At 33.3% G+C, this 23,070-nt stretch overlaps 2 protein-coding genes across 7 annotated transcripts in view; both read left to right on the top strand.

Moving 5' to 3' along the window:
• Positions 1-21,780, top strand: part of Wdr62 (WD repeat domain 62) — a 128,297-nt gene extending 106,517 nt beyond the window's left edge. For 4 of the 6 annotated variants that reach the window (XM_089713326.1, XM_089713321.1, XM_089713323.1 and 1 more), the window contains 15 exons: positions 976-1,065; positions 2,029-2,153; positions 2,439-2,580; positions 3,145-3,283; positions 4,269-4,399; positions 5,339-5,465; positions 10,430-10,540; positions 11,592-11,719; positions 12,435-12,567; positions 13,444-13,539; positions 14,651-14,752; positions 15,466-15,582; positions 16,523-16,621; positions 16,969-20,949; positions 21,148-21,780. In XM_089713326.1, the coding sequence (XP_089569452.1) occupies positions 976-1,065; positions 2,029-2,153; positions 2,439-2,580; positions 3,145-3,283; positions 4,269-4,399; positions 5,339-5,465; positions 10,430-10,540; positions 11,592-11,719; positions 12,435-12,567; positions 13,444-13,539; positions 14,651-14,752; positions 15,466-15,582; positions 16,523-16,621; positions 16,969-17,114 (1,686 nt within the window). In that variant the 3' untranslated portion in view covers positions 17,115-20,949; positions 21,148-21,780. The remainder of the gene's footprint in view (positions 1-975; positions 1,066-2,028; positions 2,154-2,438; positions 2,581-3,144; positions 3,284-4,268; positions 4,400-5,338; positions 5,466-10,429; positions 10,541-11,591; positions 11,720-12,434; positions 12,568-13,443; positions 13,540-14,650; positions 14,753-15,465; positions 15,583-16,522; positions 16,622-16,968; positions 20,950-21,147) is intronic. The other 2 variants (XM_089713325.1, XM_089713324.1) reach the window with 2 other exon arrangements.
• LOC149475368 (uncharacterized) lies at positions 6,251-9,717 on the top strand. Its single transcript, XM_089713210.1, has one exon. The coding sequence runs from the start codon at positions 6,355-6,357 to the stop codon at positions 9,715-9,717; it is 3,363 nt and encodes a 1,120-aa protein (XP_089569336.1). The 5' UTR covers positions 6,251-6,354.
• Positions 21,781-23,070: the final 1,290 nt, after the last annotated feature.

Raw genomic sequence — 23,070 nt, 5'->3', positions numbered from 1 at the left:
ATTTAAATTACTGTAAGTACCAAAAAGTATATTTTGGAGGGATATTATTTTGATAGTTTTGCATGTTGCATGTAAATAATAAGGTATACTTTAAATATAATAGAATTTGATAATCCCTACTAATATTATAAATGCGAAAGTAACTCTGTCTGTCTGTTACGCTTTCCCGCTTAAACCTCTCAACTGATTTTGATGAATTTTGGCACAGACAATCTTTAGACCCTGAGAAAGAACATAGGCTACCTTTTATCAAAACACCACGCGGGCGAAGCCGCGGGCCTAAGCTAGTTTGTTATACAACAATTATCATATATGCAATGATTTAAATCATAGGGACAAACTTACTAATATATTTTTATTAGTATAAGAGTTATTTAAAGAATGCCTTATTTCATATTCAAATATCACACATTCATTGCTTTGTGTGTTTGCATGTGTGTACTGCTTTGTTTTATCTTTTTTTTATAATTTTGCTAAATTTATTGAAGTGAAAACTTCTTTAGCGGCGTTGGGTATAAAATCTTAAACTCGCGTCAGGACACGTGACCTGATCGAAAAAGCGTAAGACGGATGTTTTTTTTTTTTAGCCCTTATATTCCATGCGTAAGACGGATACCATTCCAAAATATCAAACATGCTCAACGTTAATAATCAAGTTTTCACTTCTGCCGGCACTCCCCCAGTACAACCCGTCTTTTTATTTTATTTTACAATGGTAATGGTTAACTTTAAACCTTAATGGTGAATGACTTTTTCAGTTACTAAATAAAATTGTTGAGTATAATAAGTTTTATAATATTAATATAATAATAAACAATAAGCTAATAACTTATTATAAATAATTTAATTTTAAAAGGTTTTGGCATTTACAATAACAACATAGAATAATTAAATATCTCCAATAATAGAAAAACTTTATTTAGAATTTAAAAGTATTTCGAAACGTGGCATTCATTTTTTTTGTATGTTTGTTAGGTAACAATAAATATATCGAAAACGCGTACGCAGGAGACGCGTACGCGGCACCACACGGATGACTCCTCACTTGGCAGTCTGAAGTTTGAGGTTTTTATTTGTTTTTTGTTTATTTTTTACGTATTTATTTATTTATTATATATATTATTTTTTGTGTCGAAGGTATATGTTAATTTATGCGAAAGAATATGTTGATTTTTTGGGTATTATTTATTTATTTTTTGGTATAATAAAGTTGTTTTTTATATGGCCTAAATGTAACGAGCATAGGTATTAACTTTGGGTTTAAAAATATAAGCTTAGATGTGAAAAGGATAGTTTATTAAATATTTTAAGTATATATTTTGAAGTAAATAACAGACAATGTAGTAAATGTTTTATTAATAAAATTGTGTATAATAAAAACTATCGCACGCTTTGACACATATCTCCATCTTTTTCTAAAACATTTCTCTATTTATTTTCAAATCTATCTTATTTAGAATATAGTGTATAAATTGGTTAAGAAAATTTTAAAGAATATACTAAAGAATATACTATACTAATGCTTATAGGTTAAGCTTACATAGGAAACAATTGACAAAACACCTCGTCCTAGTTTCACAATTTTAAGCAGTTTGTAACTAGAGGGCGCTGTTTTAATCCAGTTATTATAATATACCAGTAGCTGCTCTATTTTTGCCTAGATTTTTATAAAATTTCAAATTTAAGAATTACTATTTTGATGAAAGCGCACAAAAACTCAACAAACCAATATCATTAAAATATGTCCAACTATTCTTAAATTTTTTGAAGTGTAACGACTTTTTGTAAATAGATATAAAGTAATATTGCACGCCTCATAAGCGAAGCGTTGAGGTGGGTACTACTGTCACTTCGCGCAAAACATCTGATTTTTTTAAATTATTTTCTATGAATATTATAAAATTTACTATGCCTAAGGCATTAAGAAAGGCAAATTACATTAAAATTTTGTAAGATTTTGTATGTGTACAAAAAGAGTTTTTAATAAAGATTTTTTAAAGATTTTTTTTTAATATATTATGTAAACAGGACCAAGAATCGACAGAACACGACGGAGATATAGAAGACATTTCAGACGGTGAAAGGACATCGTCGTCTGAACGGGGGAATAGACCGACTTATTATCCTGGGAATAACGATGATGAGACTCCTAGGTAAGTTTAAATTAAGTTTTTAAATAAGAACTTTTCAGTTAAAAAAAATTGGTTGTCTGTAAAGTCGGTTTACTGACGACAGAAGAACGTGACAACGTTCGATTGTGCTACTTTGTCGCTCGTTCCGCGCTCTCGCTCGCACTTCAAGCCTTAAATGGAACGCCTCAGAGCGAGGTAACGCCGCATGAGTCATGTTTTTTCGTGCGTGCAGCCGGCTCTATCGAATTATAAGACGTTGTCACGTCAAAAAGAAGAACGATTACAAATGATATTTTTTATTTGCAGCGAATTCATGGTAACAGCAATGGACGCTACAGAGTTACGTCAATCGATGCGGCGTTCGAAACGCTGGGCGGGCGAAACGCCGCGTTTGGAATTACCCGCCACCTCGTTGAGCGGCTCGCCGCATGATTCGGAGGATGATGAGGTGAGATTGAGACTATTAATAAAAACCGCATCAAAATCCGTTGCGTAGTTTTAAAGATTTAAACATTTATAGAATATACATAGAAAACGACTTTGTTAAGCTATAGCATAGCTTTTATCTCAGACTTTGAGCGCGGCGTCCGAATGAAAAAATTCCGTAACGAAAAACCTAACACCTCCCACTCCAACCAGCACAGCGATGCGATACGAAGCAATAGCTTTACCGCGGCATTCCTCGAGTGCCACACGTATTTTTTTTATACTATGTAGTGATATTTTTGATTATTTGATTTAATAATCTCAATAGATGGCGTGGGGTTTCCCTTAGGCACATAACACATATAGAGTAGTAATAAAAAGCGTGCTGGGTTGCTTGGAAGAAATTGCTTGAAGCAATAAAGCCGCCTTTTGTCAAATATCCTTTTAATAACTCAGGCCCCGGAACCACAGACACAATAGAAAATCTATTGAGTCTGGGACCGATCGGGCCGCTTGGGGCTCAATGGGTTAAGTAAAATTTGTATTTTCTTTTTTTGTAAACCTAATAAATAATAATATTCCCCAGGTATCAACCCCCTCAGGGGACAACGGGGATCGCAACCCGCTGTCCGGTTCGTGCGAGTCGATAGACACAGCCGGGAGGCGGGAGATGTATATCAAATCCGCGTTCGATAGCTTGAGCGGTGTTGATGTTGAAAGTAGTGGTGAGTTTGTTTGTATGTCCTTTTATATACAACTAGCTGTGCTTCGCGGTTTCACCCGCGTGGCTCTGCTCCTGTTGGTCGTAGCGTGATGATATATAGCCCATAGCCTTCCTCGATACATGGGCTATCTAACAGTGAAATAATTTTGTCAAATCGGCCAGTGGTTGCTGAGATTCAAGCAAAAATATTCTTCAGCTATAATATAATCACAGTATTACAATATTATTTCCTACAGTAAGGAATCGCCTTTGATGTCGCGCGATGCCGCCGCCAGCGTAGGTACTTACGCTGCCACACGAAAATACGCTAGGGTTGCAACAAATGGGAAATAAAACAATTTTGATTATTAATATTATGATTTATGATGAAATCATTTATTCATATTATGTACATTCAAAATAATTGCGATTATTAAATCTGATGTAATTATTTGTTCATAAATATATAATTACAGATATTGCACTGCTAAATATTATTTACGTGGACAATTTATTTTTGGATGTTCTTAATTGTATATTATACCATTTAACTAAGTAATGCATTCGCATTGGGATGTACAATCTGATTAGAAAATAATGAGGACAACATATACATAGCTTTGATTTTAATTCAACAGATACAATTAATACAATCTTTCTGAAATATTGTTTCCTTCTGGGATTTCAATATAGATTTACATCCGTAAACGGAACAGTTTTTGCGCGTCATAATAGAATATGTAAATACCTATGTATAATAAAATTATTACACAATAAATACGACTGCGTCGTCCTTTCGCGATAGTTAATGCAAACTCAGCGTGATTGCATTAAGCGGCCCGCGTCGCCCGACCCCCCGCCAGTTCCCTTCCGTTTCTCTGCACAAGTACATTCGTCGCCATACTGTAGGATGGTAATACTGTGATATAATAATGAAATAAGTATAACTAACTACACCGTCCTATATTTCCTTTCAAATATATTTAATCTAAAATAACATTTCCCAGCACAAACGGGCCACAATTCGCTATCATCAAAGCATTTACGAGGACCGTCACTACGACCGGACCCAGAAGCGGCCAGAAAAAGGGAAGAATTGCAAAGGAGGATATTGGAAACTAGACGGCAGTTGGAGAGCGTGAGTCGAACTGAACTCAAATATTTATTCATTGAAAAAATATGAAATAAACATTCATTCATTCATTCAATATGCTTTCATTCAATGTTCATTAATTCAATATGCATTCATTCAATATTCATTAATTCAATATGCATTCATTCAATATTCATTCATTCAATATGCATTCATTCAATATTCATTTATTCAATATGCATTCATTCAATATGCATTCATTCAATATTCATTCATTCAATATGCATTCATTCAATATTCATTCATTCAATAGGCATTCATTCAATATTCATTCATTCAATATTCATTCATTCAATATTCATTCATTCAATATGCATTCATTCAATATTCATTCATTCAATAGGCATTCATTCAATATCCATTCATTCAATATTCATTCATTCAATATTCATTCATTCATCTAAACTTTCTTAAGTTCGAATCGCCAAAATACATAATTATTTACCACCGGTTGTGAAAGCAGTTTCTAAGGACTGGCAAGAAACTCTGTAGTTAGTCTTTTCAAATCATATTAACATTTTAATTTTCCAAAAAATATCATAAAAATCATGCATGCATTATCTTACACACCTATCTTACACATCCTTCCTACTAATATAATATTAGTAGGAAGGATGTGTAAATGCGAAAGTTTGTGAGTGATAGATTATGTTTATGTGTGTGTTTGTTACTCTTTCACGCAAATACTACTGAACCGATTACAATGAAATTTAGCATAAATATGGAGGGTAGATTGGATTAACACATGGAATAAGTTTTATCCCGGACTTCGCATTTATAAATTACTAGATTTCCGCCCGCGGCTTCGCCCGCGTTTTCAAAGGAAGTTCCCGTTCCCGTGGGATTTTCGAGATAAAACCTATCCTATGTGTTAAGATAGTATATTACTAAGATAGTATTTAATTATTTTTCTTAACATTACAGGTGGCATTCCGTTCTAACCTCAAATCGAGTCAATCTACGACAGATTTATCGTACATACCCGAAAAGGATGGATCAAAACGGAACAGACCAGTCTCTATGGCCGTGCCAAGCAATAGTCGACCTTATGGTATGAGACATAGAGTTTAGTTTGCTAGTTACTTAAATGGAAAACACGTCTAAGGTTAAAATTAAAAATTTTGAAGTAAAACTTCCTTAGGCGCGTTGAGAGTAAAATTTTAAGGTCGCGTCATGGCAATACCGTCACGTCATGGAGTAAGGTGACGATTTTAGTATCTTTGAATCTTATGAAAGAAGTTTCACTTCTGACACGTGTGTTCGGCACACATGCATTTTACAAGTAAATATAATGTTCATGTTTAATGGAGGCGTGTTTTTCATTAGCACAATGAATTGTATTGTATTTCACGTCTAATATATTGAGTTAAAATAATTTACTAAAATTAAATAAATCACTAAAACCTAAGTTACTTAAGTTTTACTGCTTTTATTAGGAAAAACAACTTAACATTAAGTTATGTCCAAGTATAAGATACTTATACTTAAATATAACTTGACATTGACATATGCAGTTATATAAATTTTGAATTACTGCAATTAGTAATATTTTACCAATATTAAAATTTTCACAAATTCAATAAATAAATAAAAAATTTTCTTCATAATTCAATTCTATAATATTTTCACCATAAAACTCAATATATTCGACGCGACGCTACAACACTAACAAATTAAAATGCTACAAAATCACAGTGTCATACTAACATAACCATTACTTTTAACGCTGACCAGGATTCCATAATGCCCCCGTTTATCCAGAGGAAAACTTTGACAGTCTGTCCACTAATTTCTTTGACAGCCTTAACTATCAAAACCTAGACTATAGGAACAAAAACCCTTACGCCATTCCCGCGAACTTAAATCATAAAATTATACCGGATTATTACGATAATTCCCAAAATTATGTATCACGTCCGAACGTACAAACAGATAAACGCATGAACATACATGCAAAACCAATTTATAAGGAAAAGCAAAACACTGCTTTTACTATAGATATGAAAAAACCTAATTCGAAGGTTTTCAATAGATTATTTCCAACCAATGAGGATAAAGAACCGCCTAAAATACCGCCAAGGAATTTTCATTTAAATTTAAATGAGAAACCTCAAACTAAAACGCCGAAACCGAATGCTAGAAGTATATTTAAAAATTACAAGTCTTGTCCTGTTTCGCCTGTATCTGAAGAATGTAAATGGGCAGATAAGGTACCACAGACACAAAACGAAAAACCAAAACAGAATGTTCTAGATGCTAAAAAACGTAACTCTCTTAGTTTCTTCGTTGGATTGGACAAAATGAAAGAGAGTCGAAGTATAGTAGATACAATAAAAAGTGACACGGAGAAAATGATTGCAGAAATAACTAAAAAATACGGGGATTTAGACGATTTTGAACCTAATTCACAAGGAGATTTAGATCTACAACCGACTAAAGAGGAGAAAGAGGATGGTAATTTCTCCTCTGATTCGCTAGAAGATTGCAGCTTAAGTCAGGACGTTAGTTGTAAAAATAAATTGTATTCAAAGAAAATATGCAAAAAACACAATAAAGGAAAGGGTATGGCTAGACGCTCTGTGTCTAACTATGAAATTTACGGTGGAACTTATGAAAAGCCTAAAATACCTGCCAAGTCTACAATAGAACATAAAAGTTCAACATTACCTAGGAATATGCCTTCTAACCTAGATGATATTATGGACGAAGAAGTGCATAGAGACTATTCCATGTACAGATGTCAGAGTGTATTAACAAAAAGATGTGTGACACGGTCTAATGAATCCGTTTTAAGCGATCATTCGAATTGTTCTAGTGTTTCTAACGAAATATTCCTAAAATATGGCAACGAAGTGGCTTTCCAGCAAGCTAAATACATGGATAGTCGATATAACTTGAATGGTTCGCAAAATTGTTCATACGAAAACCTAAATGAACCGGATGAAAGATATTTAGAAGCCCACAGACACAGCAGTGCTAGTTTCTTTTTAAATCAGAAGAAATATATGAAGAACAGTTGTAGCCAAGAATCTGTACTATCCGATGAGTTTTTGGACAACGATCAACAATTTTCAAGAACAAATTGTAATTCTCTAGAAAGTGTTTTATCAGATGACTCGGAATGTACTAAAAGTGCGCCTTTGGAAATGCTTTTTGAAGGCAAGAGACCACACACCAAGATAGCTAATAGCCAAAGCTGTTACGAGTTCGATAACACGTCGAAAAGCTATGGTTCAAGTCCGAATAACGTACCGTATTTAACTGGTTATATGTATAATAATTACTTCGCGGAATCGTCTACGTCTAGAGTCGATTATCATGAACCGACGCCTGTTGTAGCTCAAAAACCACCTATTCATAAGGTTTACGGTTTCGAAGTACCAACTTCAGAGTTCTCTGGACATAAAACCGTGACAAGGTCTAAAAGTCTGTATGACTCTGCGTCAAAACAACCACCACCGCCTCCAAAGAATATAGCGTATTATTTCGACGGTAGTAATGTAAAACAATACGCTGGGGAAAAGAAAGGCTTTGATGACATACCGAGATTAAAGAATAACGACTATATGGCAAGTACAAGCAAGTCTTTGCAACCAAAGTTTGCAGAAAAGAATAAATATAAAAGCGAAATGGTGGGATGTGAATCAAATAGCATGGTCAAATCGAAGAGTTGTAGTTTCGAAGTGGTCTTGGAACCGGCATCGAAGCCGAATCCCTTGAAAAATTTGATGGAAAAACGAAATTCTCACGTACAAAAGAATTTGGAGAAATTCGAGGAACAAATACGCAAAAACACTCAATGCAAAGTAAATAAAAATCAATTGAATAAAGAAAAAGCTAATGTCACAAAGTATAATAATGCTACTAAAAGTCTGGAAAGAGATTCTGGCCAAAAGCACAATAACAACAACAACAATAATAACAAAATAACGATGGAATTTGTTCCCCATAAACCTCCCAAACCTATGAAAAGAACATCGTCCACTAAAACTAATAATAGACTTAAAAGTAACTTGGAAAAATCAGGTCTAAGTTCATCCATATCTTCTCAATACAAAGCCAAACTAGATGGCTTACAAAACAAAAATTACATAACAAACAATAAAAAACTTGAAGATAAGAATTCAAATACAATGGATCAAGATAATGTGGAAAAAACATTTGACGTATTTGTTAAGGAAAGAGAAATTAATGATAATAAATGCGAAATGCAATTGGATAGTCTTGAAGTTTATGCAATGCAAAAAATGGAAAGAACAAAACAAATGAGCGTCGACTCTCTAGACGTAAGCGATGACAATCATGATTTCGCAAAGGATTCTTTAGATTATTACGCGGAACAAGATAATAAATACTATGAAAAGACCAAAAAAGATATATCAAATCTCAGAATGACGAAAAACGAATTTGAAACAGCGACACCATGTCACAGTAAACAAAACAATGAATCGAAGGAAAATATAGCGCCTGAAAGTGACGAAGTCAAGAAATACAAGTATATAGAAAGAAAGCTAGAAATTATTAATAAATTAGTTGAAATGGAAGAACGAAAGATCCTACAAGAGAAGATATTTAAAGAGTGGCGAATGAAACCGCTAGAAGCAAATATCAATGATGGAAAAGGCGTAGTAAAAGTATTATCTCAAAAGTTTGAAAAATTAGCTACAAAACAGACCACAGTACCTAATTTTGCATCTCTCACTTTAGAAGAAGCTACAGATAATGAAAATCAAATAAATACAAAAGAAATTAAACGCAATTTGAGTCTACCAGATATTTTAGATACGGAACAAATAGGTCTAACAGTAGGAGGTGCTGATATATCAAACGACAGTGCAAATAATATTATAGAAGAGGAGCAGTTAAATAATACAGTACAAGAGGTTCAACCACCGAAACCCTTACCACAGAGAGTTTACAACGAAATGGTGTTTCCAAAAACAGACGTTCATCTAGATAGTGAGAACTATGAATCATCAACTACGAGTTCTAGTTGTACGAATTCTCCTAAACGCATGTCAATATACGGTTTTAACCGACCAAAAGTGCCGTTTCGGAGAATAATTCGTCATTCGGTTCCTAGACTATGTCTAGAGAATCAAGCTAGAATGCGCCCGCCGTTCTGTTCAGGGAATGTCGTAAGGGGCTTAGCGAGAAAGTTACCTATAGTCCCGGTGCTGCCGTCAAAATTTCCAACGCCATCAGGTTCGGAAAGCATGAATAGATGTCGTGACGGTTCTGTTTTATTTGCGCTTTGTATAGTGCGAATCCTAGTCGTTTGCAGATGTTGTGATATTATGTGATAGTCTATATTATAAGTAAAAAGGTGTAGATAGGTTACCAACACAACATTCGATCTTCACACACGGCACACTAACGCACACACGATTAGACGTCACAGTGAGATGGCATGTTTCATCTATCGTGAGCGAAAAAGAGACAACTAAAGTCAATCGTAGCTAATTAGCCACATTTCTACACCTTTCTACTTATTATTGATAGTCACGTTGATTTTCAGTGTCACAATCATTTGCTTCTTGCGTTGTTTTTAGAAGCATGATTGTTTTTTTTTTTTTAAATGTTTGCACGTTTTTTTTAATATAGTGATGTGTGCATTTTAGGCTTGATCAAAAATTTAAATTTTCTTTGTGATAGAGATTATTTTTATTTTTGATCATGCGCATGCCTATTGGATGCTTTATTTTGAACGTATTGGACGAAGTGAAATGATATGCCTAAAAACATTAAAATCATTATTTTAATGTTTATTTGTTCTACATTTTTGGTAAGGATAATCATAGTATTTTCTTGTTTTAATTTACGCGTGTAGTATTCATTTAGAAATTAGTCTTTATCGGATTTTAAATGCGATTTATTCATTATATAATAAAACCGACGTTTCGCACTCTTTGCGACTTTTTTACACTTTTAATAAAAATATTGGTTTTAAATCAACTCACTTCGTTCATTACAACCGTAACGGTTCAAAGCATGACGTTATTACTATAACAACAGCGCGCACGCATCTCACGCCGCCGGAGCAAGAGAGCGAGACAGGTATGCGTCGCGCTATCTCACTCTCGGACCTCGCGGCCAAGCCAGTGCCGGCTCCGAGGACGCCGCAAGGTTGGTACTGTGGTTGTGGTGTAGGAATATAGCATACTAGCTGTGCCCCGCGGTTTTACCCGCAGTGCTCCGCTCCTGTTGGTCTTAGCGTGATGATATATAGCCTTCTTCGATAAATGGGCTATCTAACACCGAAAGAATTTTTCAAATCGGTTCAGTAGTTTCTGAGATTAGCGCGTTCAAGCAAACAAATTCTTCAGCTTTTTAATATTAGTATAGATTGGTGCAATGATCTTCCTAATTTGGATATGTTGGTCATTTGTATATGTTAGGTAAAGGTTGGGACCAAGGATTGGTACTTGGGGTATTCCGGTTGGAAATTGTATGAAATAACATGGAGATAAGCTATTTTTTTAATACTAATGAATAACTTATTTCGGTTTATTATGTTATAACATATTCTTTCGAATAATAATATTTTTAACTTTATCTTCCTGAATTACGGTATAAGGTAAAAAAAATTCCACCATCTAGTTTGTATTCTAACATTTTTCAAACTCATTTTACAAATCAATGCCTTATTATATTATATTAGCAAATAAATATGATAAAAATCTATGCTAATTGTCATTGCTTCTTATATAAAATTATGTCTGTATTGGCATGTATGTCTGTTTGCTTTCAATTTATACCTAAGCTTCGGAATTGCGCTTTGCATTATGAATTTGTATTATGCATTTTTTTGTATTTAACTTTCTAATATTATTTATTTTATTTATTTATAACACTTTACTATGCTAGTTAATAATACAAATTAACTTATCACTAAAGAGTGATCTCTTCCAGGCAACAGCCAGTTATTAATATTATAATGTTACTTTAGGAATAATTTTGATTTTGAAAGTATTTAGAAACTGTATTTCGAACTTATAGTTCAATTTTTTTTACTTCAATGTTGTTCTCAACTTTATAACTAGATTTTTAAAAATTTTTGCTCGTGATAAATGCTAAATTTTTTATATTCTAAAAAACAATTGTAAATTATTAATTATCTTCTTAAAAATATTAAAAATCTCTAAAACACCAAAAATAATACCATTTCAACACACAGGCCAAACAAAACCCGCACAAACGAACGCGAACTCAAGTAAATCGCCGAGCGGTTTTACACGACCGGCGCCGCGATATAACAACAAGTCGAACATGACGAGGAGCAACAGTGTTGGCGTGTTGAACCAGGTAACTAAAAATATAGACACACACACAAACTCGAGCAAATCCACGAGCATACATGCACATACGCACAAATATTCACAAAAACTCAAATGCAAACATTGATTTATTTAATTAGACTTCTTTAAGACGTCATGCTAACCCTCTTCTTTATTTTTTGTAAGTGGGGAAATCTTGCATCCCACCCCAGGAAAGGTGTCTGACATTTTCTGTGGCAATATATTTTTTTTAATTTTCGTCAAAAATATCATTTTAATTTATATAATTGACATCTTATATGTATATCAAATTCTCGTGACACGGTCTTTCAAGTTACCTATTCTCATGAAATGTTGTGTGCATATCGGGTAGGTCTGAGAATCTGATAACTTTTTTTTCATACCCCTAAATGATAAGAGTAAGGCAGAACTAGGTTTGCCCGGACAGCTAGAAATCCATACTTCCATACTTATATTATAAATGCGAAAGTAACTCTGTCTGTCTGTCTGTTACCCAATCACGCCTTAACTACTGAACCAATTTGCATGAAATTTGGTATAGAGATATTTTGATACCCGAGAAAGGACATAGGCTACTTTTTACCCCGGGACATAGGATAGGTTTTTCTTTGACTACGAGGGCGATACCGCGGGTGGCAAGCTAGTTTATCATAACTTGTTATATCAACATTTATGAAAATAAATATTACTATCTATATTAATTTAATTTATTTATTATTTAGAGCGACTCAGAATCCGATCCACAACCATCCAGACAACGCGGCGGTGGGCTAATGCGCCCTACAATAAGTTCTATGAACAAACAAGCTACCAATACAGCAAGGAGGCGAGGTCTAGCCAATGCGTATAGTACAGGTAAATAAACAAAAAAAATGAAAAAAAAAATATCGAAGGTAGTTTTCAGGTAAAAAAGCATATGTGTCAGAAGTGAAATTCCTTTGGCAAGATTCGAAATCGTTGCCTTACTCCATGACGTGACGATTTTGCCATGACGCGACCTTGAAATTTTACTCTCAAAGCGCCTAAATAAGTTTCACTTCAAAATGAGGGTAGTTTTGTTTGAATACTATGTATAACACGGTTTAATGAAGAGGCTAGCCTATTAATTGAATTTATTGAGCTTAGTTGACTGCGACATGTTCTATTTGAATATAAATATTAAATACTATTAACGCAGTAGCATTGAAAATTAATATTACAAGCAATTTAGTTGTAGCAAAATGCACACTACTCTAATTAGTTTTAACTTTTACTAAATCACTATTTTAAATGTAATTTTTACTTATTTAAGATTTAGATTGGTGTAACGTTACAATTTTTGATTGATTGATGATTGTGACATGTCAACATGTTTTATTGATTGATTGATGATTCGACTGAGTGTATTTATTTATTTATTTTTGAAAGTAATTGTTTAATTTTACCCGTTATTGGCAATTAATTTATGTTGAATTTGGATTGTAAATGTTTAAAAGTTTATGTAAGTTGCATATTGAAAATTTTATTAAATTTGAGAATAAATTGATTATTTCATAGTTCATGAAATTATAGATTGTCACATACGTCACATAAATAGTCTATTGTGTGATTGTTAATTTCTTGTTTATCACACAACACTTAATAGTCAAGCCTCACTATCACTGAAATAGTCTAGAGCCATTCAAGCTTTATCACAAACTTCATCACAAATAGTCTAGCCACACTACACTAAAACTAACAAACTAACTACAGTGAACGTCGCCCGTTCGGAGTCGAGTTCTGAAGCCGAGGAACGAGAGACCCCAAGACCGAGGGCTGCGAGCGCTGATCGAGCTACTCGACGATTGGGTAAGATTGGGGAAAAAATAGGGGTAATATTGGTATAGGGGGTAAAATTAAGGGGAAAAAATAGGGGTAATATTGGTATAGGGGGTAAAATTAAGGGGAAAAAATAGGGGTAATATGGGTATAGGGGGTAAAATTAAGGGGAAAAAATAGGGGTAATATGGGTATAGGGGGTAAAATTAAGGGCGGGATGCTAGGAATTAAACCCGGTGTGCGCAAGGTTGGGTGTGATACACCCAACCTTCGAAAATCGATTAATATTTTATCTTCGAATTGTTTTTATGCTTCATGCGCCTCAGTAGCTGCGCGAGAGGTTAAGAAGCATTAAATGCAACTGTTTTGATTATCCATTACCCGGCAAATGGAGTGGATGACGTAGAAGTGGTCTATGGGTACGTGACACCCACCTTGCGCTGCTTGTAACGAATTTCATCAAACACATTTTATCTTCTAATTAGGTTACCTATATTATTTTGGTGTATTTTCACTATGTCAAGAATGTCGTAAAAACATGACCAATACAGATTATAGTTATCTTTTTGAAGAATCTGAAGCCATTTTTCTGGCGAGTGTTGCAGTGACCGATATATTGATAATGTTACCAACAACAAGCTTTGAAAGTGAGATAGAAAGTAGAGATTATGCTGCAAACCAGTAGGATTATATAAAAATGATTGTGGAGGTAATAAAAGCTATTTGTTAGGGAAAAATAGGTAATTAGTTTGTTATTCGCGAAAAATAAGTACTTAAACAAAAGTGTATTAAAACTACATAATTACCATCTGGGTATGTCACACCCACCTGGCGAGGCTAGTGATAATGAAAATTGTAAGGACGAAATAAGGATTGTTTTATTTCTGTACTGTGGTCCAAATTAAAAAAAAAATGTGTGCGTGTACTAGTGTACACACGTAAGAAGTGAAACTTCTTTATGACCTAATTTTTCAAAAAATAATTTACTATAATCACGCGTGGTAGGGATAAGAAAAAGATGGCGTGTAACGGAAAAATGTCACGCGTAACGAAAAATTGTTACACTAAATTTTTTTCCAACCCCGATAAAGAAGTTTCACTTCAAAAATTACAAATTAATGAAAACAAATATATTTTCCAGGTCGCAGCGGCAGTAATGGCGACTTATCAGCCAAAGCCCGCGAAGTGACGAACAGACTGACGAACACGACGAGACAGCGGCCGAAGGAAGTTGACAATAATTGTGAGTTTTCTATAAATAAAGAGGAAAGAAAAACTAATTATATAAAGAGGAAAGGTTTATAATTATGTATGTTTGTATGGTTTTCACGCATAAACTACTGGACCGATTTCAAAAATTCTTTCACCATTAGAAAGCTACATCTTCACTGAGCAACATAGGCTAGGTTTTATCCAGGAAATCCCACGGGAACGGGAACTATGCGGGTTTTTCTTTGAAAACGCGGACGAGGCCGCAGGCGGAAAGCTAGTAATATATATTTTTATAACCCGCATGCAAATTCAAGTATTTCTTTAGATTCCATATAATTCTAATGTAATAAGCTGTATATCTGTAGTTTCATCTAAATCCGTCCAGCAATTTTGGCGTTAAACAGTAACAAACATCCATCCATAATTACACTCACTTGTTGATATAATATTAAAAAATTTATTGTGAGTGTGAGTCCGAGTCAGAATAAAGTACAAAATCAAATGACCAAAACCACGAATTCTCATCTGCACTCAGGTGGACAGCTTACAAGTGCTGAATCTTCAGTATAGTGCTGAATCTTATTATTTTATGCTCTTATATCGTTCTAGATAGGTCACCTGGTGGTTCAAATGACCCATAAATTTTTCAACATATAGTCTATAAGCTTATTTTTACACACTTGACCGATTTTTAATTATTTTTACCTGTATTTTATTTAACTATAATATTATTTTAATTCCCAGCATCATCATCACAACAATGCAGCACGCTCACGGAACAATTGACGAAGACGGCCAGCAAAGTTGTTCAACTGTATCGTACTTTGCAAAGGGAACCGAATTCCGCGGCTGAGATTAGTGGTACGTGGGGCAAGGGGCAGGATATATGGGGCAAGGGGCAGGGAGCAAGTTGTGTGGGGCAAGGGGCAGGGTGTATGTTGTAAGGGGCAAGTTGTGTGGGGCAGGGGGGAAGTTGTGTGGGGTAAGGGGCATGTTGTATGGGGCAGGGGGCAAATTGTGTGGGGCACGGGGCAGTTTGTGTGGGGCAAGGGGCAAGTTGTATGGGGCAAGGGGCAATTTGTGTGGGGCAGGAGGCAAGTTGTGTGGGGCAAGGGGCAATTTGTGTGGGGCAAGGGGCAAGTTGTATGGGGCAGGGGTGCAATTTGTGTGAGGCAAGGGGCAATTTGTGTGGGGAAAGGGGCAATTTGTGTGGGGCAAGGGGCAAGTTGTATGGGGCAAGGGACAAGTTATATGGGGCAAGGGACAAGTTGTGTGGGGCAAGGGGCAAGTTGTATGGGACAAGGGGCATGTTGTATGGGGCAGGGGGCAAGTTGTGTGGGGCAAGGGGCAATTTGTGTGGGGCAAGGGGCATGTTGTATGGGGCAGGGGGCAAGTTGTGTGGGGCAAGGGGCAATTTGTGTGGGGCAAGGGTTAAGTTATATGGGGTAGGTGTAGAAATATAGGGAAGAAATAGTGACAGAAAGTATCAAAAACATTTGTTTTGGCTGTGGGGCAAGAGGCAGTTTTATAGAAATATTTAAGGTAGGGATACATAGTGAGAAAATGGCTACATTACTAAAGCGACACATTATGTTTTTAGCCGCTGTGGGGCATGGGGCGGTTTAGTAAATAAATACGGGATTTACTTGCCCTTGTTGTATTTATGAATACTTATTTATGTTTATATTTATAGAATTTTATGTATGTATGTACACATATACATATGTACATTTGTATTCTTGTTTTGCTTCATGCACACTTAAACTATAGCAAAATGTTCTTATAATAGTTTCTTTTTCAGGCTTAGAAGCAGCCATTTTAGAAACTCAAAAGGTCCTTCGAGCTGCAATACCCGGCGAACCAGATAATAGACAGAGGATAGATAATTTATTATCTAAAGGTACATATACATATATGTATATCTATTTAATATGTTATTTATGATTTTTTAACCTTCAAAAAAAATTATTATGAAATCACAATCCGACTGTTTCTTCTGGGTTTTCTTACTTCAGACTTTTTGATAAACCGATTTTGATAGTTCATTAAAAAAAAAACATATAAATTTTGTCTGGTTCTGACTTAGATTTTTAAAGAATAGAAATCCACACATTTCTTTGAATTTAAAGATTAAAGACATTACATTACATTTACTATAGGTACTACTTCAATATTTACATAAATTACCTTTAAAGATATACAATTTTAACAAGTAAATACTATAGAAAATTATATTTTTAATTCCAGAAGGCCCAACAACCGGCAACCCAGCCATAACCCTCATTGAGCAATACTCAGACATATTGCTCAACATGATGCAAAATAAAATGGTCAATCAGTTCTCACAGAGCCCGCAAAGCCTTCCTGCGAGAGAACCCGGGGCGGATAGCTAGTATATGGACTAAATGTAATAATGTATGGCAACACTGAAGCATGTGAAAGACGGCTATAGCTAAAATAGAACATCAAATAAGAATAATATGTGAAAAAGCAAATTTTTGAAAATATAATGTTGTTTTTAATTATGTCAACACTGAACTATGAGAAATAAGAAAATAGAAAGACACTCAGAACTATGTGAAAAGGCAATTTTTGAATATAGAATGTTGCGTATATTCCAATTGATTTGAAAATAGAACTTCAACCGAAAATAAACTTTGTGAAAAAATAATTTTGAAAATAGAACATTGACTATGTGAAAAGTCAAAATTTTGAATATGGAATGTCTACATTCGAATTTAGATGTTCTTCGAAATGGTGTTTTATTTATTTATTTAGAATTTCCAACAAAGGATACAGATTACATTTGTTACATCTAATTCTAAATTTAAGTACATGGTCTTCTGCACCTTTAATTACAGGAAATTACAGCGTTCAAAATATTTATTACAATTAGTTACAATTCGTCAATTTATTAAAAAATATTAGTTAAAAAAAATTAAAAGAACTTAATAACATTGATTATATACCACGAAAAGTATTACAATAAATTACAAATTTAAAATCACAATTATATTCGTCATATTATTAAAAATATTATATTATCAAAATTTTATGAGCACTTAATTATACATACATAATAAATAATTATTAACCCGTGACGCGTCCGGCGCACAGCCGGCACCGATCCCGATAGTGTCAAGGGAGTTCACGAAATCTAGCTTTTTTATGACTACCGAGTTTGAAAATTTTATTTACCCTATTGTTCTATAATTATATGCCATGTATGATATATTTTTGGAAAGAGGAAGAAACTAGTTATAGCATAAAAATGTAATCATGACGATATATTTTTTCTATAAAATTATAAAAAATTGATTTTCTTTTGTTTTAATTTTAATTGCTTACATACTAACACTTACATGATAATGCTGAGTCATCAAATGATCATATTCACGTTTTCATATCACTACACGATTGCCAAATACATTCACTTATATTTTCACACATTTAACACAACGTATTTCACTATGAATAATAACAAATCTCCATTATTCACAAACAAGAAAAAAAGCGCCATTTTGCGTCTTCCGCACTGAAAAGTTGAGACACTTTTTCACTGAGTATTCTTCAAATATCCCTAAAACCAATATCATAAACGTATTCTACGTAAAATTTCCAGTAATATACGTCTCAATTATCACTCATCTAATTATTCCTCTCGGCATAATTCACAATCCAAATATTCGTTGAACAAGACAAATGTCACAAACTATGGCCGATGACGCAACTCAATCAATGATTCACTTTTTTTTTTTATTTTGTGGTTTTGGTCTCTATTGCCTGTCTCGGAGTCGTGTCGATTCGAATTATAAATGTTTAAGGCATAGAGAAATATTTTTTATACTGGAAACATTCACTTGTAAGAACTACAGGTGACCTTCAAAGTCATTGGCCGCGTTATGAACAGTCGTTGTTACGCAGGACGCTACAGTACCATTTTGAGTTACGATTAACCGTCTGTACATAGGACGCGTCACGGGTTAAAACGTATTCCAATTTAAATATAGAACTGGAATGGTGAAATTCAAATTTACACAATTTTTGGTGTCAGGTGTTTTGAAAATAGAACGTTTTTATTTAAATTGTGAACTTTAAGTGGATGTTGTTTTTCAATGATTATAGATGATGGTAAACTTGGATTTGAGAATATAATTTGAAATAAAAAGTGGAATTTTTCTAATAGAGGAATTTTTATATAGTAATTATTTAAATATCTTTAATACATTCTTCATTGTTATTTGAATATTATGATGGTTATTATAAAACGAAAAAAAACTTAGTCAAAAAGTGGAAATTTAATAATTTTCCTCTTTTAAATTTTGTAAGCAATAATAATAAAAAAAAAATGGTCAAAATTGCAAATGGAGTTAAAATATCTGTGACGAATAGCCAATGCTTGAAAATATCATTTTTATAAAAAAATAGTGAAAAACTTCAATAAAATATACTTGAAATAACTGTTTTAAAATAATTTTTATTGGAATAGAATTAGAATTAAAAACAATAGGAATTGTTTTAGGGAATTGAATTATAAAATAACCAATTTGACATTTGAATTAATTTAAAATCATGGATTTATTTGTGGAATTGAAATGTTATGAATATATAAATATTATATTTAATTATGTTTATTTACTTATATAATTAATAAGACAAGGCTTTACATCTAAAGTTTCACTTCCAAAGTCTTGGCAAACTTATTCTTCACTATAGTTGAAATAAAATTGCCCACCATTCATTGGTTGAAAAATACCTCAAAATGCGATATTTCTTATTAAAATATTAATAAAATAAATAAAAATACATCGATGATGATGATGATGATGTTCCACCGATGGGAAAATTATTAAAAAATGACTGGAAATATATAGATTTCTAATACAAAATGTGCATTTATTTTGGCGGTAATCCGCCATCTTGTTTTAAACGTCAATGTCAAATTGCGAAAAAACATCGTAACTTTGTCAAATCCAAATATTATAAGTAAAAAGGTGTAGATTATTAGCTCTATAATGTGGCCAATTAGCCACATTGTACTTCAGTTGTCTCTTTCGCTCACGATAGTTGAATTATGCCATCTCACTTCGTCTAATCGTGTGTGCGTTAGTGTGCCGTGTTTGAAGATCGAATGTTGTGTTGGTAACATATCTACACCTTTTTACTTATAATATTGATAATACCCGGTTTCTAAACTTATATTATAAAAAGTAACGTTGTCAAAGAACTAAAGAACGTCGCGGGATTTGAGAAATGAAAGAAAGAAAGAAAGATTATCTTTTATCTTTATAGAAACTTGGAGGTGTGATGTAAATAATTTTTTGTATAATAATCATCGTTGAATATTTTTAAAAGTATTATAATCTAACGCTAATATAATATCTTCTGTGTATTTCATATTGTGATAACATAACTTTCGGTACCGATACCGATATCGGTATTACTGAAATAAATATCGATACCGGTATCGGTAACGGTACCGAAAAATAACGGTTTTTAACGTCCGATAAGTCAATGTAGAATAAGCTTATGTCACAACTATTATAATAATTAATTTTAAAGATATATTGCCTCTTGGGTAATGTCGCTCCTTTTTATGGTATTTTTGGTGTTATTTCTTTTTTTAATTGTGTATTTAAATTATAATAAATTGATTTTTTTCTTGACATTGGATATACATAATCAAGTTTAATTTTAATATACATATATATTTAATTAATATCGCAATTGCAAGAAATTGTATCAAAAATATAAAAAGAGTTGACACAAGAGGTTTTTTTTTATATCACCTCAATATATTTTAGTTGAGAAAAATTTTCATGATTTCTGGCTGAAAATATTCCTTCCATTTGCATTTCATCCTCACAACAATCCTTTATAAAAATATTTAATAATATTATAAAGCTGAAGAGTTTGTTTGTTTGATCGCGCTAATCTCAGGAACTACTGGTTTCTTTCGGTGTTAGATAGCCCATTTATCGAGGAAGGCTGGCTATATATCATCACGCTAAGACCAACAGGAGCGGAGCAATGCGGGTGAAACCGCGGGGCACAGCTAGTAATTGATAAAAATAAAGAGAAATATTTTCAGCTGAAATCATTTAAAACATTCTCAACTATAATATTAATAATATTTAGTAGCTTTGTCAATTGCGTTGATTTTGTATTTATTTTAAAATTTATGGATTTGTATGGAATAATAACATTCCTTAAAAATAAAAAAATGTTGTGTGGTTTTATGAAACCACGGTAAAAGTGAAACTGTTCGAACGGTTCCGAACACTGCTTTGTGTAGCGCATGTCGCGTGACGGTCGGCTGCCGAGTAGGTATACCTACTCGGCAGCCGCGATACACGCGACATGCGCTACACAGACCAAACAGTTTGAGACAATGTAATAAAAGTTTCACTTTAATAACTACTTGAGATATGGAAAACCTATCTCTATGAAAAATCTTAGAATTATAAAAAAATACACATTCTAAGTAAAAAAAATCGATCAGAAAATGTCATTGAAAAAATAAACATTCCATACGTTAAAATTATAGAAAACTGGCGGTCCGCCCCGGCTTCGCCCGTGGTACATAATATTTACGTTTTCTCTACATAAGAACCATCCTCGTACTTCATGGAATATAATAAAAAAAGAATTATCGAAATTGGTCCAGCCGTTCTCGAGTTATGCGCTTACCAACACATTTTGCGATTCATTTTTATATATAAGAAGATATGTTTGTTCATACAAATCTATACATTGTAAAAAATTGTATAAACATCAAAAAGGAATTAAAAATAGTGCTATAGCAGTAACAAGTATCGCTATCTTCCTTTTTGATGAAACTGTATCATTTTTGACAGAGCAATTTTGTATCTTAGATAAGATCTGTAGTATTTTTTCTAGTTACGGGTTAATGTATGAATAAGGGACAAAGTTCGATTCCCAAAGTTAGCGAGGGTGTAGATAATAATATTATTTTATAAATGTTCAAAATTGTAATGCCATGAACGAAAGACTAATGTTTATATGTAGGAATGTAATAATACACGATATAATTTCAAATTTTGTTGTTTTATTTCCCTTTTAATTGATTTAAAACCGGTTTTTACCGGATTTATGACATTTCAATACCTTGAAGAAGATTTTTTGACAACACTATACTCTTTTGCAAGTAATTTATCAATATTACTTGGATTTTTTATGCAATTTACATATCTTTTTTATGTAATAATAAGTTTCGATATTTCAATAACTATTTAAAGTCGATACTCAGAGCTTTATTAAGGTGCATTTTCATCAAACGAGCGAATGCTCATTCCAACCCCACTATGTCAAATTATTTTAGTGTAAACAGGCGTAGACTTAGATCATTAAGTAATGGATGGAGCACGCTGGCAAATGTTCTAACTAAACTTTCTGCCGGTTTTGGTGCGGGGAGGGTAACTCACACTTTGAAACACAATCACACATTCACAAAAATAATTTGTGTCTTTACAAACTCAAACTATTACAAAATGGACAGACTAGCATGTTTTTGCACACATACATCGATTACACAGAAAAATCTCTGTACATATACGTAATAATACAATCGCTCTAAAGGGATGTAACCATATCGATATTACAAAAATAATAATTTTGTTGAAATTAGAAATAACATTAATATTATATTCATAAAAATACTACACAGGTCATTTGTAACGTTTTCATCATTATTATATGCATACGAAAAAACAATAAAAAGCCATTTTATTTGTATTTGAATATGTATTTATTCAACACATCACATATTATATTCAATAAAATAAATATCGGTCCAGAAATTTTTATTATTTCTGTACCGAGGTGTCCATTCTGATTTTCTCCCACAGCATTCAATCCACCTTAGCCTTAAAGCAGGATTTTTTGTAAATCTGAAATATACGCAATATTCGTACATACATATAAACAAAGTAGCTGCTCCGCGCGGTTTCACCCCCGTGGCTCATCTCCTGTTGGTCGTAGCGTGATGATATTATATACCTTCCTCGATAAATGGGCTATCTAACACCGAAAGAATTTTTCAAATCGGACCAGTAGTTCCCGAGAATAGCGCGTTCAAACAAACAAACAAACAAACTCTTCAGCTTTATAATATTAGTATAGATTACATAATAGAAAGGTTACAAGATTAACATTACAAAAAAACGGCTAAATGCGAGTCGGACTCGCGCACGAAGGGTTCCGTACCATTAAAATGTTCTGCCAGTTAAAAGTAACCGAGCGTAAATTTTAATAAATATATACAAGACTTACAAAATAAACATTATACTCCTTTTTATGCAGTTGTGTAAAATCTATACATATAATAAA

The sequence above is a fragment of the Colias philodice genome, chromosome 30 (genome assembly GCF_061535455.1).
Source record: "Colias philodice isolate Cphi_HAF_F1 chromosome 30, ilColPhil1 Martin Lab GWU primary, whole genome shotgun sequence".
Taxonomy (NCBI): Eukaryota; Metazoa; Arthropoda; class Insecta; order Lepidoptera; family Pieridae; genus Colias; species Colias philodice.
This window is presented reverse-complemented; position numbering and strand designations above follow the sequence as displayed.

Coding starts and splice junctions, on each gene's coding strand:
- LOC149475368 (XM_089713210.1), top strand. CDS start 6,355: ATGAACATACATGCAAAACCAATTTATAAGGAAAAGCAAAACACTGCT.